The sequence below is a fragment of the Pelecanus crispus genome, chromosome 6 (genome assembly GCF_030463565.1).
Source record: "Pelecanus crispus isolate bPelCri1 chromosome 6, bPelCri1.pri, whole genome shotgun sequence".
NCBI lineage: Eukaryota > Metazoa > Chordata > Aves > Pelecaniformes > Pelecanidae > Pelecanus > Pelecanus crispus.
In genome coordinates, this window is record NC_134648.1 from 62,663,164 (window position 1) to 62,681,129 (window position 17,966).

The 17,966-nt window shown below is 40.1% G+C and overlaps 2 protein-coding genes across 3 annotated transcripts; one reads left to right on the forward strand and one right to left on the reverse strand.

Annotated features, from left to right (window-relative positions):
• Window positions 1-2,045: 2,045 nt before the first annotated feature.
• BAG5 (BAG cochaperone 5) lies at window positions 2,046-7,167 on the reverse strand. Of its 2 annotated transcripts, none has more exons than XM_075712914.1 (2): window positions 7,139-7,167; window positions 2,046-6,525 (listed from the first exon to the last, which is right to left on the reverse strand). In XM_075712914.1, exon 2 carries the CDS (start codon window positions 6,495-6,497, stop codon window positions 5,145-5,147), a length of 1,353 nt encoding a protein of 450 aa, XP_075569029.1. In that variant the 5' UTR covers window positions 6,498-6,525; window positions 7,139-7,167; the 3' UTR covers window positions 2,046-5,144. The 2 variants fall into 2 exon arrangements, with proteins under 2 accessions (XP_075569029.1, XP_075569030.1); XM_075712915.1 differs by lacking the exon at window positions 7,139-7,167 and adding an exon at window positions 6,792-6,832.
• A 211-nt stretch (window positions 7,168-7,378) lies between these two features.
• On the forward strand, window positions 7,379-14,669 carry COA8 (cytochrome c oxidase assembly factor 8). The gene is made up of 5 exons (XM_075712541.1): window positions 7,379-7,507; window positions 8,276-8,473; window positions 9,568-9,631; window positions 11,680-11,770; window positions 14,418-14,669. The coding sequence occupies exons 1-5, from the start codon at window positions 7,379-7,381 to the stop codon at window positions 14,521-14,523; spliced, it is 588 nt and encodes a 195-aa protein (XP_075568656.1). The 3' UTR covers window positions 14,524-14,669.
• The last annotated feature ends 3,297 nt before the right edge of the window (window positions 14,670-17,966 follow it).

Sequence of the window (17,966 nt, forward strand, 5' to 3'; positions counted from 1 at the left end):
ACTTAGAAAGGGTCCTCATTATTTTTGAACTGACAAGCAGTGCAACTCATGCATTCATCTGTGTGGCAGTCCCCAGAACGAAATGCTGCAGAGGGAAAGGATAAGCATTGTGCAAAGGCCTGAACAAAAGCACGCCCCATCCTCAGCTTCTTGAGTCAACGACCAGCTTTCAGCTGATGTGGGCATGCCTACTAATACAACTGAAAGCATTATGTACATTATTGTTTCACGTAGCAAAGTAGAATGATATCCAGACTAGTCAACAACTAGTACATGCCCTGCTGTGGCTCAGCGAAAGCTTTAAACATAATTTCTCAGTTTGATCTCAAACCAAAAGCCTGGCAGCATTTCAGGGAATATTCCCCCAAGAATCCACTTTCTCAATGAAAGCTTGTAAGCAACAAGGGAGCAGGCGCAGAGCTTGCTCAAAACATCAGCTCTGAACATGTGGTCATGTCTCTGCTAGCAGTTTCCTCTAGCAGGAATGTTTTCCTGGATCCTGCCATTTAAATGTCTCCTGCTGGCAGCCAGCTTAAACCCCCAGGCCTTCAATCCATGAGTTCAGTACTGAAGTCCTTCTACTCCTTCAAGTTCTCAGCTGAGAATTCTCCAAAGGAGAGGACACACCTATATGGAAATAAAACACAGACTTTTTCTAGTTAAATCATTTGAGGCACCAAAATCTGCCTGTCCCAAACACACACACAACAAATTTAAGCAAGGCAAATTCTCTCCTTTGATGAGTAAACAGCTGATCAAGACAAACAGGTTGGCACCTAGCTGAGCAACATCTAGGCCCATTGCCCAGATGATTTGCTGGTCTTTGAAGAATGTATTTCCTTCAAATAAGCTATATTGTTAAAAGGGAGAGAAAGAAGATAACAGTGACCTTTTTACCTATAGGAACATTCAACCTTTGTAAACCATTTTCTTATCCAATGTTTTCTGGGTAAGACTTTCCAGATTGTGTATAGTATTTCGACATGACCACTTGTGCTTTTTATTGCATGCACTTCCTACATAACACAAAAGAGCAATTGAAAGCAACTGGTTTATTCTCTGTACATGATTCATTTGTATCGCCTTCATCATATCCCATTACTAAAGCAGCAAATTCCTACTTGTCTGTAGGAGTTGATAGTGCCACCTTCTCTTTCTTTCTCCTCCAGAAATCTAACTATGCAGAAGGTTGATCTAATGACTTACTGCTACTGAAAATCTTAGAATTTGCTCCCTAACCCATGGCCACATGATCCACCCATTCATTTTGCAGTGGCTCTGGCTCACAAGAAGCTTTTCTACAAGCCACTAAACCCACAGAAAAGTCCCTCCTCCATTTTTGTTAAGTTTGTTTTCTCCTGTTTTATCGGATTAAATCAGCTCATAGGAGTTGGCCCAGCAGCAGAAACTGCACAAAGCCAGCGGCTTTCTGGGCAGAAATAGAATTTCCGATTTCCATCAGCAGTGAGCTCGTAAGTTGGCTCACTGCATCTTGAGAAAACAATCATGTGAACACGCCTCATCTGCACAGTTTAAAACTAGATTAGCTTAACTCCTACTAAAGGTTCTTTAATCCATGTTGACTTTGCACATGAAAGGGCTTCATACCACCAGTTTTGCAAGCTCATCTGTTAAGGCAGCATCCTTCAACAAAAAAGTGGCAAGATCTTCAAAAGCCACAAGCACTTCTGCAGCGATCACCCCACCGAAGCCCAGGAGTATGCAAAGCTATCGCTGAAGAAAGAATGCAAGCAACAACTGATGTAATGACTGTAATGCAAGGTTGAATGCAGAGAAAACCAAAAGGCACCAGATTTAGCAAGTAGAGGTAGGAGTGGTTTCCACGCAAAGAACTTTATTGTCATAAATACAGCAATGAAAAAGCAAACTTTTAAAGGAGGAGGGAAAAAAAAGAGCGCGCTTTATGTCTATATGTTTAATAAAACCACTTATTCTAAGACAAAAATCATCTACATTCTGATAACTCACATTCAAAAATAAACAGAGAAAAGGCAGCAGGGCATAACATTCAAATGAATACCTCGTAAAAGGTGGTAATGTATTTTTATTAATAATCAAGAATATAACACTGCAATATTTAATCTTGAATTTGTATATACAAATGCCATATCCTACACAGCAATAAATCATTACATATACACCATAAGGAGCACATACACTAATTTCTGTTAAATTGAAAAAGCAGGAACCATACTTAATAAAAGTCTCCTCCAAACTGATAACGTAGAAAAACCACTTTGAGTGGTAAGCAACAAAAATAAACACTGAAATAACTAAAGAAAATTAGTTTAAAAAGAAATACAATTAACAAATAGGAATCACGATGTAGGATGACCTCTCCCCCAAATATCCAATCATTTATTTTGCTCTAAGGTAGGTTACACAGCACACAGAAAAGTTACTATATTTCAGTATAGTACTAAAATGCAGGCTTTTGCAATTTGGTCCATTTACATTTTGCTGATTATTTTAGCCTGCTGTGTCAGAAAGAAAAGTTGTGTGTCCCTCAATCTTTGGATATAAAAACCAGAGAAATTACATTCTTCAGCACAAAAGCAAGATTTTGAGAAATCTGTGCATTTTTTTTTTTTTGGTTAAGCATATTTAGTTTATTATTTTCATTCATGCAAAAACTGTGAATTAATCCCATTCCAGATGAGGATTTTACCACAAAATTTAAATAGTCAATTTATTAGATTACAGAACAATTGAAAAAAGCTTAATCCACATAACATCTTGCTACTGAACTCTACTCAGCTGGTCAAAATTACACTAACCTTACACATTTGCCTTCTTAGAGACGCAGGCGTAACAATTCATTCAGAAAAGCTAAAAGACATACAAATTTAAAATAGAACTGATCTGAAAACTATACTTACTCATTTTTACGTAAGAGGTTCAAACATTTATAAAGCTACACATAACCTCCAAAGAACACGGACACTAAATTGTTAAACAATCTACAAGTAACCACTGCAGACCTGACGGTAATACTAAAGAAAAATGAGTAATATCATTATGCTATCAAATTCTTGTATTTCCTAAAAATGTAGTGCAAATCAGAAGTTGAAGTTCAAAGATGTAGAAAGCTTGAAATGCGTAAAATAATTCAGGTGTATAATATTATTAATATTCTGTGTTAGCCACATAATATATAAATATAGATTGGAATTTTAGCTAGGGGAAATGACTTTTTTGAGGTAAGGAGAGAGAAATTCAACAGGGTTATATCTCTGAAGGAGCAGAGAGAATCCTCCAACGAACATTCTGTCACTGCCAAATTGTGCCTTAGGCACTGTACTTAATTGAAAAAATAGATTGTTTTGGCAAGTAAAATTGCAAAGCAATCACCTGTACAATCACAAACAAAATATATTCTCACGCTGAAGTTACACAGCCTTTCATCAGCATCTCAAAGCATGTTATGGAGTAAACATATTCTCTGCTTCTTGTAGCAATAGGCACAGAAGACCTGCCCAAATTCCCCCATCTCCACATCAATGCATTCATTTTCAAGCAGAATCTGTGTTTCCCAAATTTGATACTCACTCTCAGGACTCTATACAACAATTGTTACCTATCGTATTATGTTAATTTGACCTATATTATAGTAGAATTATAGATATGTGAGAAATCCAGTTTGCAAAGATTACAAATGTATCAAGCTGCCAGTAAACAGTTCCTATATCTACATATGACGGTGCAAGTTAGTGGTGTCATAAAGGCACTTGTCTCTCACAGACAGTATTGTCTTCTCTCATCAGTCAAAAATAGATCTAAAAATATTTATTTTAACATTCAAAATGGTTTTTACTCCTTCAAGTGGTGCAAATCATCACCTATAGAACAGTAATTCATTAACTCAACATGAAAGAGCTAAGTGCAAAGTATCCATAATTAAATATATATTTATAATTAATTCATTTTAATGCCATGCTCTCAAAAAAATCCCAAAAAACATGCTGTAGTAGAAATGTGATCGGCACTAGCAGCCACAAATAAAAAGGCAGGTGCATACAATAGTACAAGCAAGCTTATTTACAAAGCTACTGAAACAATTAAGTGATGAATTGCAAGGAGAGACATTTGCCGCGAGTCTTTCCCAAGACATGCTTGAAGCCACACCTGACCAGTATGAAATATATAACACACATTTACATCATTAGGGACATCTTTATAGCCTACTACTTAATTTTACAAAAATAATTCCAAAATGCTCGTTCACTTCAAAGTGAATTCTGTTTCTGTTTTCATCGAATGTGAAAAGACAAGTCAAAACCAGATCTAACAGCAGAGCTTAAAAAGATACCTAAGCAGCCACTAAATAAAGTTCAGTGCGGTCTTGAGGGATTTATGGATGGCAGTGTGAAATCCTCAAAATCCCACTTATCTGGTCACTATATAGGTACAGATTTTCCTCTCCAAGTCTCAGTACCTTCAAGCAAAGAAGTTTCCACCAACAGAAGTCCTGGTTTTGCAAATCAGAGGGCTCAGGTATTACAAAAAATAGACATCACTGGCTTTGCCTATGTAAATGCTAATTTGCGGTTGGGATTATAGCTCCATTAACTGAGAAATCTAAACACCCAGAAAGGTGTGATGAGTGGAATAAATGAAGTACAACCCAAAAGCCAGCAGGTTTTTTTCCCTTAATGCTTTCTGTCATAACAGCACATTAAGAGTATATCCAGACTGCTGTGAAGTTGCTGGATGGAGCCTCATGCTTGAATACTAACTTTCAAGTCCAGTCTTCTTTAAATAGTTTTGCCAGTACTATACCATAAGGAAGTTTCTGCATCTTTGAAAAATCTGCATTCACTGAACAGTGCACAAGGTTATTAAAACAAAACCAAAAAGAAGCCATTTGATCAAACGTTAAGCTATTCCTTCAGAGAATTGTACTTCTTTGCTTATAGCAATGACCAGAATTGCTGATGGTGTAGTGACAGTTGCCATGGCAAGTGGGTGACTGCGTGGGATAGCAGACATATAGCCAAGTCAACTGCTTATGCAATCTCCACGATTTAAGCAAGCACAGAACACACCACTTTTTTATGTGCTGCCAATCATCTGTATAAAGTGCCAAAGGAAAAAATGTTCTTCTATGTCAGGCCATGGCTGTCTCAGTACTCCCATTCATCTGTTTTCATGTCCAGATAGTAAAGAATATTCTGCGCAAGCTTTACTGCTTGCTTTCTGGCAGCTTTACACCGCTCGTCACCTTGTGGATCAACAGCATCAAGTGCTAGAAGTTGTTTCGTAAGAAGTTCTTCCAATCTCATGTAATTTTTATCTGTTCTGTTTCCATCAAATGAAATCACCTCCTGCTGAATTTGAGACAAGTTTCCAAGAACAGTCCAAACTGCTTTATGAGACTGATGTTCGGCAGCAGTTTGCTCGGGATACATTTGCCTTTTTTCAAGCGCTTCCTTCAAATCAATATACGTTATGAGAGTTTGAACTTCTATTACTGCTCTTCTCCTGGCTTCTCTGATACAGGGGTTTTTTCCTGGACTCACCTCATCTAAGTGGGCAATTAATCCCTGCAATTCTGCTTTGGATCCCAAATACAAATCAGAGGCATTCTCTGTTTTTAAAAGTAAAGAATTAACTTCCTTCATTTTCTTGCGGATCTCTTCTATTTTTAGAATGGACTGATTTTGTGCCAAATCATAAGCGTGAGTAGAATTTGCTTCTTCTTCCAAGTCCAGGTATTTCTGCAACTTATTGATCTCTTCCACTACTTCCTTTCTGTAATTTCTTATTTCTGTGCGACCACAGACATCTAAAGCATCCAAATCAGCAATGAGGCCTGTAAGCACACAGGATAGATGCCTGCAGGTATCATTACTACTCACTCCCATTAGAAGCGCAATGAGAGTTCCTCTTGCTTTGTTCACATCACACATTACAGAGTTAATTTTGGAGACGGAAGGATGTGCATCATTAGAGAGTGGCAGGGACAGCTGTTGCTTTACACAGCTTTCTATAATCTCCTGAACAGCACATACTTTTGTCAGAGTGCGGTATCTTGCTTTGCGTAAAGAAACTTTCCCTCCAGTTTTCACCTGGGTAAGCCTCAATACAATGTCCTGAATACCTTCTTCAAATTCGTCACTTATGCAGTTACCTCCTTTGTAAAAAGGCGTAATCTCACGTTCCACAAGCGACTGTGCCTCCTTGAATATAGCCTCTATTTCCAGTCTGCGCGGATGGTTTGCATTTTGTTCCAGTTCCTTAAGCAGCCTCTCTGTTTCCTGAGCAGCTCGCTTTCTGGCTTGCTGAATATCCCCCTTTCCTTCGGTGTCTACAGAATCTATTTCAAAAAGCTGTTTTGTAAGACTCCTTTCCAATTTCTTGTAATCTCGATCAGTAGGCAGACCACTGAAGACAACCACTTGCTGCTCAATCTCTTTGACTTCTTTCTGTATCTCATGCAACCGTTTTATGGATGGGTGTTGGTTACCCATATCCATTCTCTTCTTTTGTCCAGTTTCAGATGAACTACAAGGAAAGCGAGAACACGACTTGCGATTAATTTAGTGTTATGCACGCACATGTCACAACTTTCACAGCATCCTGACGCACTTCAGCATTACAGCTATTTTAAATATCGCCAGCAATAGGAATAAACCACTTGGCTGGTATTTCATAGCCATTCCTCTGTTGTTTCACACCTTTCTCCCGCCCGAGCTGCAGGGGTGATGCTTTAGTTACCACACCACCAGCTCCTGGCGTTTACCCCCAACCTTCAGCCCTCCCTTCCCCACCTGCTCCGCAGCTGAAGGCATGGCAGAACAAACCGGACACCCGCAGCCCAGGGGAAAAACAGCGGCAAGACGCGACCGCCCCTGGGGTGCCACAAGCCCAGGGCAGGGCCGCCTTCCCCCGCGCAGGGCCCGCAGTTCCCCCTCAGCACCGCCAGCCCCCCCAGCTCCCCCCCCGGCGACGGGGCCCGACGGAGCGGGGCGAGGGGGTGCCAAGGGGCCGCCCCCGGGGAGCGCGGAGGCGCCTGAGGAGAGGATCGTCCCCACCCGCCGCCGGAGCAAACCCCCTCAGCGCCCCCGCCCGCAGCGCTCCCTCCCGGGCCCCCGCCCGCCCTGCCCCGGCTCCTCACCCGCCGGCCGCCGCGGCCGAGGGACCCGCTGCCCGGCCCGGCGCTGCGCTGCGCCACGGGCCCGGCGGCAGCGATCCCCGGGAGCCCCGCCCCGCGGCTGGGCGGAGGCGGGAGCGGCGCGGCCGGGGGACGCGGCCCCTTCCCCAGCGCCGCCCCCGAGCGCCGCGCCGCGCCGCGCTCCGGGCGGCCTCGCCTTTGCGACACCGCCGTAAAGCGCCAGCTGCCGGCGGGAGGCGGGCGATGGCGGCGGTCCGGGCGCTGCGGGGGGGCGGCTGCTGCCGCCGCCACCGCTTCCTCCTCCTCTCCTCCTCCTCTTCCTCAGCCGGCGGCGGCCCCGCGTCTGAGCGCGGGGAGCGGCAGGAGAGCGCGGTAAATCCGTCCGGGAGGGCGGGGGGAAGCTGCTCCTGCGCCCCGGAGCCGGCCTGCGGCGGGGAGGCCTCGGGGCCTGCCGCCCCCGCGGAGCCCTGACGGGGAGCGGGGGGGGGGGGGGGAGGAGGAGGAGGGAGACCGCCCCGGCTGCCCCCGCGGGAACTCGCAGCGTCGCTGGGCGGGCGCGTCCCGATAAAAGCCTGCGCTTCCCTCCGCCTCTCGTTGTTTATGTATTTTCCGACGCCCGCAGTGTTTGTAAATACCGCGCCGGCCTTCCCGTGCCGTGCGGATGGGGCGCTGAGGCACAAGGGAGATAAAACGCTTTTACAAAGGGAGCGGTAAGTTACGGGCTGTTAGAGCCGGTTCTTCCTAAACCCGGCCTGAAAAGCTGCGTGCTTGTGCGGGTTCACAAGGATGCACGAAGAGAGCAGCGCTTAGGAAGACTTACATACTAGCTACTTCTTGCTATCAAATATTTTAATGAAGAGGAATATCAGTGATACAAAAATAATAATAAAAGTTGCTTTAAAAAAAAATAGATTCGTGTCTGTTGGAAAAGAGTCAAAGGTACCTCCTCCGTAGTGCATTTCTAAATAAAAGTAAATTTTAAATGTACCGCATCATTTTTGGTCAGGGTAAATGAATAGGCATAACTTCTGAACTTGTATGTTTTAAGGTTCTGTGGAGTTCTGGAATTTATTTCAAATCGGGATGTTCTTCAGAAATACGGCTAAAGTGGTCATAACGAATTCTGCCTGTATTTTCAAGGGCCTGGGTTTCAGCCCCCCTGCGCACTCCCGTAATGACTGGATCGGCCCCCCCGACAAGCACTCTAACCTGCGGCCGGTCATCTTCTACGTGCCCCCCAAGGAGTCGCCCCTGGAGCGGCGGCTGCGGGAGGCGCGGCAGGAGGCCCAGGCCTGCGACCAGCGCTTCTGGGCGCGGCACAACCGTGCCTTCCGCCAGGTGAGCCTGCCACGATGCCCGGTGCTGCTCAGCTCCTGTCCACCCACCCGAAATCAGGGGGTTTGGTCTCTGTGAGGTAGGGTTCAGTTCTGCCCGCCGTTACTGGCTGGTAATTGATACTATTTCTTTTAATACACACGGAGTCTTCGTGGAAATTATTCTTTTGTCATTCGTTTCTTTAAAATGACGTACAAAACTAAAGAGCCTGTTTATTTTACTGCTGTTTAGTGGCATATAATGATACTTGCCTTTTTCCTATCTTGCACTGAAAATACGAAGTTGTAGCCACTCTACATGCAAGACCTGTCTGTGACTAGAGTGGCTGTTGAAAATGATTCTGCAGCTCTTCTTGCTCTCTCATAAGTGAGAGAAATTAGGTATAATCACCACGGATAAATGAGGGACATGCCCTGTTTCACTGGCAGTGTATGCCAGCAAGGCTAAAAGTGGGGGCTTTTCAGCCATGGTCTGTTTTCTTTCCTGACTGCAGCATTGGTTAGGAGACACTGAATTTTGTTTGAAGAACAGTAACAGTTCAGTAATTCACCATCACTTGTGATGATCTTTGATCATCATATCCTTCCAAAACTTGCAAAGATCTTGGAGACAAAAAGAAGCTTGTTTTTCAGTTCCATAGAACTGCTTTTTAAGTTTGAAAAACTTATGTACAAATAATTATTCTATTTCCATCTAAGTAATTTCAATTTTTTAAGGCTGCATGTTTCTCTCTATGCTCAAATTCTGTTATACAATACAGCAAATCTTCACAGTTTGTTTAAACTTAAGGTTTGGATCCTGTCAAACGATACTGAAACTCAGCTGTAACTTTACTGCACAAATAAGTTGCATATGTTTCAGTAGAACACTTGCATGAATTACTTGATGCACGCAGGTTGCAGGATCTAAGTGACAAAGGTACCAGTTTAACTAACTCACCAGATTCATGAAAATGTTTCGTTGACATTTCCAAGAGGAATGAGTATTGCTTGTTATTTCAGAGGGTATTAAGCACTACACTGCTATGTGATTAAAAACAATGGTTAACCTCAAAGGACTGAGCACATCAGATTCTAATGTGGAAAAACATGTTTTAGGAAAAAGAAGAATTTATTTATTCAAGACTGAAAGCCAAGGGTCTGGAAATAAGAGATGAAGCAGGTTAGTGAGATCTTTGTTTATAGTTCAGGATGCATTCTTAATTCTGTTTGACTTTGAATTTTGTTAGTTTATGTTCTTTGTGTTCTGTCACAAGTAGCTCTTGAGGGTAGGATTTAGAAGCATTTTCAGGAGCATGATAAAAAAGGAGGGGAGGAGCTCTTCAGAGATTTGCATGGGGGGATTAGATCATCTGTTGCACTGCGCTTCCCCTAATTCCTTCCCCGCAGCTGGAGGGAATGCACTGAAATCCTAGCCAAGTAATATAGTCATTCTCTAGTCTTAAGGAGCAAGGGGCTTTTTCCTTCCACACCTCCTAACCCAGTGAGCTAGCTGAGCTAAACATGTAGAGCATTTGCCTCAAGTGCATGTTATGGTTGGGTGGATAAATTCACACTCTTTGGCTTCAGGTCCATAGTGTATACAATGAATACACTATTTTTCCTTGAGGGAGAATAAGACAGCTTCTGAGGAGACAGCAGCTGCTATCTGCCTGTCTTTGCCTGAGCACAGTTGCTGTAAAATAGTTGCCTCTATAATTCATTATGTGAAAGTGCAAACAGGATGCCTTCACAATGACAGTGAATTGGCTATTGTAGTATGAGGTTGAACATTTTGTTCATAGAATAATGATCTGTTTGAGTTTAGTAAAGCATCTGCTCTGATGTTCTGTATATCGCAGAGCATTATTTTTCTCTTCTGTTTGTATCCTGGTGATCAGTGTGTGTTAGAGAAATAATTTTAATTAAGTTCTGTGTTGTTTAGAAAATGCTTCTTCTGTATTGCCATTTTGGTTTTGGTTTGGGTTTTTTGTTTTGTTTTTATACCCTAGAAATAAAAGAAAAAATACTAAGCATGTACATGACTTAGAAATAAAATTATATTGGCTGCATGTGTTACTTAACTCTGTTATTATAGAACAGCTCTGTGTGTATTATAAAAATAAGAGTAATAACAATATACATGAACAGTTGGAACAAAACTTACTTTTTTATATAAGTGAATCTACGATCAGTTCTGCTGATACCAATATGAAGAAACAAATTAACTATAGATGTTAAGTAGGCAGCCTTCAAATAGTCTTAGAGTAAATTTATTCCACAGTATGTTAATCTATTGTAATATATTAGATTTGTAAATAATGACAAATAGAACTAATCAGTAATTTACATTTCTGTGATCAGTCTCAGGAGCTTTAAAATGCATTTTGGAACAGTAACAAGTTGAATATCACAATTCCATCTCCCTTATCGTATCCATGTCCCCTGGGACAGTCAAATTTGACTCTCATTTTAGAAACATTGAAAGTGCCAGAAAGCTTGCATAGGAATTATCTGGTAGAGTTGAGAATATTTGCTGGTTCCCAGGATTCTACATCTGTGCTGTAGCCACAGGTTTTCCTTTCATTTTCTGTGGAGACAATCCATCTCCTCTTATATTCTGCTTGTGAGTGGCATATTCAAAGTCATCTTTTGTACTTTCTTCTTCACAAAATGATTGTCTACTACATTGTTAATAAATCTGACATCTCAGAACATATACTTTTTGGTATAAGTTACTTGAAGTTTGTCAACAGCAACAGAAAAAAATGTACATCTGAAAATACATCAGTCGTGGATAGTGTTCTTTCTATATTTACTGACTTGCTCTAAGGGGGAAATTTAAGTTACTGAGTGCTCTTACTGGTGTTGTTTAGACTTCAGCCCCACAAGAGGTTAATTTTACTCAAAGGATAGATACTCCTAGATCTATGGACTTTTTCGTAGGGGTCCACTAGTTCCCTAAATAATCTAAGACCTGATAAACATAATCACTTTCACAAGTAATAAGGGCTTAAGAGTTACGCCAGCGTGAAGATGATCAGTATTTTTAATCTGCTGTGCTCCCTAGATAAATTTTTAAAAGTTGGAAGATAAAAGCATATTAACTTGTTCAGGATTACACAGGAAGCCTGTAGGAGCAAGGAGCCAGACCTAGCGCTCCTGCATCTGAACCCAGTCTTCTAATCCAAAGAGTTGTCTTGACATTGTTATGCCAAAACTTATTTTCAGGTCAAAAAGCAACACTGAATGCAGAAGAAATGGCTGACTTTTACAAGGACTTTCTAAGTAAAAATTTTAGAAAGCATATGCAGTATAACAGGTATGTAGAAGGTATTTATGTTGGCTATTATACATTACAGTCTAAGTGACAGGCATAAGAGCAAATTTAGAGTTTGAACATTTTTTTCCATAATTGGTAAAGCAGGACCTAAAACTATCATTTTAGAAAATTATTTTTTTAAATGCTATTATTAGCATTTGACAGAAATTTGCGTTATCATTTGAGTTCTACTGCTTATTGTTGATTTAGTGGAGAGATGAATCTCATGTCTGAGATTGAGAGACAAGATGAGGCACTCAATTTTTTTCTCTTATAGCATAGGTCTTTTCATGCTGCTAACTGATAAATATGTGAGTAAAAGTTGAAATTTCTGTTTTACAGATTCTAGTTGACTGTTAAATAAGGACTAGTAAATGTGATTCATCTCAAAGGAAAATTGTCTAATGAGAATAATATTCAGTATTTGTGGTTTTATCATTTTGCAAGCATATAGTAAAAATGAAAGCGATTAGCCTTGAGTTGGAGGGCTTTTTGTGTGGCAAAGCATTAGTAAAGTGATCGCCTGAACTCATCCTGTGTAGAACCTCGGCTACAGCTGGGTAAGCCCACATCTACTGTGCCTCTTCAACATCTGCTGCATTGTTTCAGTATTACTGTTTGTACCACAACTTGAGAAACTGGATTGGGGATCTGAAACAACTGAAAAATGACTTGCAAATACATATTACCCTGCAAGTAGATGTGCACACTTGATAGAGGGATAGAAATGAGGAAGGAATGGGAAGCTGGAGGAGGATAGTACTTAATCCAGTTACAGTAGCACTGTCCACTGAATGTGAAACAACAACTTCAGTTTCTTCTCTATATTGGATTGAAAGATTATTGGGCTCAAAGGTGTCAAGCGTTACTGGGTTCCTAGTGATGTAACGCTAGTGAGAATTCTACCATCGCTATAACTGATCTATAACAAATTGTGGTTTAGGGTTCTTTGTACATATTGTGCATATACCGTAACACACTATACTGTAAGAACAATTTTACTGTAACAAATATTGAAAACAAATACGCATATCTTGTCTTGCCCGTGGGGGGGGGGGGGGGACGACACACCTCACCAAAAACCTAAGCAACAGTATGAAAGGATGGAAAGTAAAAAATTCTTTTTAACGGGAGGATTGTTGTTCAAATTGCCTGTAACTGATCAGTGGGAAAGCAAATAGTTTATCTTAGAACTGGTCACCAGATGCCATTGTTGTAGTGAACTCGGGATAGTGTCCTGTCTTCATGGTAAGAGAGTTCAGGCTTTGTGCCTAAACATGACCTTCCTTGGTGCTGCCTTGCAAAATCAGGCAGTGTAAGCTGCGTCATTGCAGTTTTGAAGTGGAACTGCACAGCCCTGAAAGCAGTGGAGCGTTTTACAGGCATTCTGATTTTGAGGAGTCATTTTTATAAAAATCTGTTTATGCATTCAGCTGTATGTTCTTTTGTAGTGTTGCCAGCTGGCCTGAAAACTGTGGCCACTCAAGTGTTGCAACTTCTAAAGTTTAGTTAAAATTGAAGCAATGACTGTGCATAGATGCCATGAATATTTAGTTCAGGGTACTTAGACTGGAAATAGTCTAGGAAAAAAAATTTTGAGAAGGATACAGGAAATGAGACATGAAAGGGGAAAAGAAACAGTTGCAATGTTAGCATGATATTTTGATTTAACATGACATTTGAGGGGGTAGCTCAGTGCTGCTTGTCAGCATGATTTTGGCTACTGTCCTTACTGAGAGGTTAGTATCTCAGGTTTATGTTAGATCCATACATGAAAGGTTTCCCACAGAGATCTCAAGGGAAGACCTAAATCCCAGTGTTTAATATTCCCTGCTAGTTCTACAATAAGCATATTCTATTGCTTCTTGTGCAGCATTTTACAAAATGGGGGAGTGATCCTTGTTGGAAACTAGAAAGAAATTATGAAATTAGTTTGTAACAGGGACAAGAATTTGAAGCAAGTTCTCAGAGGTTAAAAAGGGCCGATACAGACAATCTTATCTAGATCTTGAATTGGCTCCAGAAGTCATGCATGCTGCATAAAAACTATTTAAAGATATAAGCACTAACTTTGGCAATGGTAAAGGCGTCATCTTTAAAGGGTACTGTGTTAGAAGCCTGATGTTTCCTGCATTGGGTTATATAACTAGTCCTTGAAGTGTCATTTTATTTTATTTTTCCCGCCTTTGTAGGTGACCAACTATGCCCTTTCCAACACATGCATCTTCACACATGCACAAACAAATCTTGCTCATAGCACAACACTGGCAGGAAATTCTTCTAGATAGCTTGGTGATTAGCTTTACTTCTGAAACATGAGATATGGTTAGAATTATTTTATCTAACCTGATTCCAAATGCAATTGATCATAAAACTAAGCATCCCTTAACTTTTTTGCAGTTAAGCTCTCAATGGCTGTTGCCCTATAATCCACATCCATGAACAGATTACATGTAGACATTCACATAGACCTCTTCATAGGTTATTGTAACTCTAATTAGGCAGGAAAAGTCTTGCCACACAATGGAAAAGCATGTTGTCACTGAATTGTCATTTGTCAATGCCAAAGGATATTTCAATATAATCGTGTACCTTTCTCCTGTTCTTGTTCTGTGTGCTGATGATTTTCCTGGCTTTGGAATCCTAGAGACTGGTATAAACGTAACTTTACTATCACATTCCTCATGGGACAAGTAGCACTGGCAAGAGCTCTGAGGTGGCTTCGTTGGAAAAAGAAAAATGTTGGAAATTAGCGATCACAGCTCCATGAAGAATGCAACGCTAGCTAGGCCTGCTGTAAACTTGTTTATAGTGATGTTCAGAATATGAATGACCAATGTAATAATTGCTTGAATCTTGTTTGTTAAACTATGTAAATAAAAGTTACCATTGGTCTTAATTTATAACCACTATGCAGATTTCCTTTACCTTTTATTCCAAGAATGTACAAAATATTTCCCAACCAAAACACAACTGAGAAAACTATCAAAAGCTGTTCCTCATTTACATTAAATGGAAGGGATCACAACTGTTGCCTCTTTAGCACAGAGTCGTAGCTCCTAAATAACATGTGATTAAGTATGCCGTACCTGAACTCACATCAAAGAATGATGTCTCCACCAATGATATTAGTATATAAAGACAAAAATGCCTCATTTTGTGGCAGTTGTCTGTCTGGGGCAGTAACTATCCACAAGTAGTACGATTATGGCTGGAGGAATAAGTATGATTTGCAAGCATGTATACAATCAATTTAGAATAATCCTCTTTTCAGTGTGATTATTTCCTACTTTTAATAAAGATTTAAGATATGATTTCATAGAAATTACTAATGCAATAGGATCTTCTTAGATAATTTTGTTTTAATTAAAAGAAATGTGCCCTCTGCCTTGGACAAGAGTTCCTCTAACCTATGATTGGTAAAGATTTTAGTTGCTGAGCAATAAAACAGATGCATTGCCAGTCAATCTTGGTAGGAAAGTAAACGTACTTGGTTGTATGGAGGAAAACATTAGTACTAATACACGCTGCTTTCTCCTGGTTCATTTCTTTCAAAAAACGTACGATGCTCACCAGTTTCTCTGAGGCACTCGAAAGAACTCGCCTGAGGGGGATTTTTATGGCCTCAAGGTATGTAACATCAATTGGAAGGAGGTTGGTTTAAATGAAGTCTTAAAATGTTATGCCATGTATCTGCAATTTAAAAGAAGTTCCATTCCTCAGAATGTTCTCCCTGTCCATTTATACAGTTAAATGATTTTTTGATACAGCACCTACTAAGAGGATTCTGTTAAAAAGAATGTATGTTGTCAAATGAAGCGTGTTTTCCTAAAGCTGTGCTGCAGGGAAGGTTCTGCTTTTGGAAATGTCAGCTCAGTAGCCGTTGACCTGTTTTTCATATCTAAATGTGACATGATTTATTCACAGGCTTTTTCAGCTGGAGCAGAAAGAGCTTTGTCAGTATCAACTATAATAATTCCTTTGCAAGATGAAATAAATATTAATGATACAGTAGCGGATTGCACTGCTTCATACAATGATTATATCATCATTGGGGCTAAAACGGTCACTGAATTGTGGTTTTAACTGTTGTGTTATTAGTAAATGAAAACAGTCATTAAAAGTGTTTGCTGAGGTGATAACCAGCACTTCAAGGAAAATATTATTTGTGAATGTTATTTACTGTATCGGTACTGTAAAAGGTGTATATTTATTAAAAAGTTACAAAATGCCATGTTTCTTTAGGAAAATAAATTCTTGAAATAGACTACTGTGGGTATGTAATGTAATTCTTCAGGGCTTTACAGTAAATCATATCTTACAGTATATAAGCTTTGACCACAACGCAAATGTACACTTTAACAAATAGTTCCAATGTAAAAGAATGGATAATACAAGAAACTATCCCTGAAGGGCAGAGACCAGAACCCCCATGGACTGGTGGCTGATAGCTGCATGTTCCGACAGCCTCTCCGCAAGATCCCTACGGTAGTTTCACATAACGCTTCGAGTGGGTAGAGGTCAATCAAAAGAAGCATTTTCATCTTCTGAGCTGCCCACTTATTAACACATTTTTGTGTCTGCCTGCTGAACCAGATCAGGAAATTGATTCACTACTAGAACTAATAAAAAACCTGTTAGATGTCAGTTGAATTAATATGTCTTATGCAGATATAACTCTTCTACTGTTGGCACAGGGGAGATGCGAGAATTCAGATGGAGGGTTTGGATTGTGCTTCAGTCAATTCACAGTTAAAACTTCTCTGAACATGTAATTTTAGTGTTGGTCACCCAGAAATAATATAATCATCATATGATGGATCATGCTAGGATTCTGCTCTGAGCTGCCTTGAGGTGAAGTTCATGCCTTTATGGCATTGCCTTCATTAAGATTCCGTGTGGGGTGCTGGGTCCCTTCATCTAAAGCCTATTGAAGGAGTGAGGCATTTATCTATTAGCTAAGTGGTGAGCTCTGATTTAGAATTATCTAATAAAGCCACTGTGAAAAGATGTTATTAAAAATAATCCATCTGAAATTTTGAGTCTCATTACCAAAAGCACATACATTTACTGAGATAATTACATTTTCTGAACAGCAAAAGCCATATCGTTTTTGCCAGTGTTGCATTACTTTTGATTTTTTTTTCTTGACTCAGAGCAGTTGTAATAATGCCAGCTGCTTTCAGATATTACTGATCATAAATCCTTTATACATCAAAGGAAGAATAAGGAGTTGCCACAGACTACTAAAAATAAATATTTTATGTATACAAAGGCCTACTATAGTAACTGAAGCTAGTGAAATAGATCAAAGAGTGACTTTTCTGTGCACATTTTCTGAGTATAGGAAAAATACAGGGGAGTGTTCTTATCATTTAGGTGTTTAGCTAATCCTGTCAGAAGGAACAGCAGTATTTCATATTTAGTAGTGTCAGCGTGTGCCTTTTTAATCTGTCTCCTCAGTGCATAATAAAGCAACTTTGGTAATTTTCAAATAATTTTAGATATTTTGTATTGACTTGGGGTGGTTATGTTCTGATAATCTGTGAAGGTTTTTAGCTAGTCACTGAATTTCTCCATGAGAGCATTAATTTTGATAGAACATGAGAAGAGTAAGAAGTGTCAAATGGGGATTGAGAGGCAGACCAACTAAATGTTGGTTTGAAGTGATTGTAGCACCTTTATATATGATTAATAAAGAACTGTACATCTTAAAAAAAAAGGCATTTCTCAGTTTCATTAGGAGTTTCAAAAGTAATGTTAGCAACTACTGGGAAGATAGCTTCTATATTTAACTGAAAATTCTTGGTGATAAAATTTAGTTGAAAACTCAGATTTGTTATTTAGAAGCTGACCCCATTTTAAGGGGATTGTTCTGCTTGTAATTTTTAACTTCCACTATCGCTATCGCTAAGCAAGATTGGTATCCTACAGGACAATCAGATTTAGCCAAACAAGAACTTAATTTACATCCTGTGCAGAACCCACGGGCCAGTCTTTTGCATGAAGACTGGGAGATTTAATTGCTTTCAGGAAAGGATAATATATGCCTGGAACTGTAATATGCACGAATAACATTTTCATATTAAAAATTATACCCACCAATTGCTGTAAACTGATTCACAGCATAACCCCAGAACTGAACATTCGGGTTCATTTCTCAAAAAAAAATAGTAACGGAAACAGAAGTTAGTTT

What these genes read in the sequence shown, in the direction of transcription:
- BAG5 (XM_075712914.1), bottom strand. Translation starts at nt 6,497, where the DNA reads ATGGATATGGGTAACCAACACCCATCCATAAAACGGTTGCATGAGATA.
- COA8 (XM_075712541.1), top strand. Translation starts at nt 7,379, where the DNA reads ATGGCGGCGGTCCGGGCGCTGCGGGGGGGCGGCTGCTGCCGCCGCCAC. An exon ending in ACAACCGTGCCTTCCGCCAG is followed by an intron (nt 8,474 to 9,567) that starts GTGAGCCTGCCA and finishes AACATGTTTTAG; the next exon opens with GAAAAAGAAGAATTTATTTA. An exon ending in GGAAATAAGAGATGAAGCAG is followed by an intron (nt 9,632 to 11,679) that starts GTTAGTGAGATC and finishes ACTTATTTTCAG; the next exon opens with GTCAAAAAGCAACACTGAAT.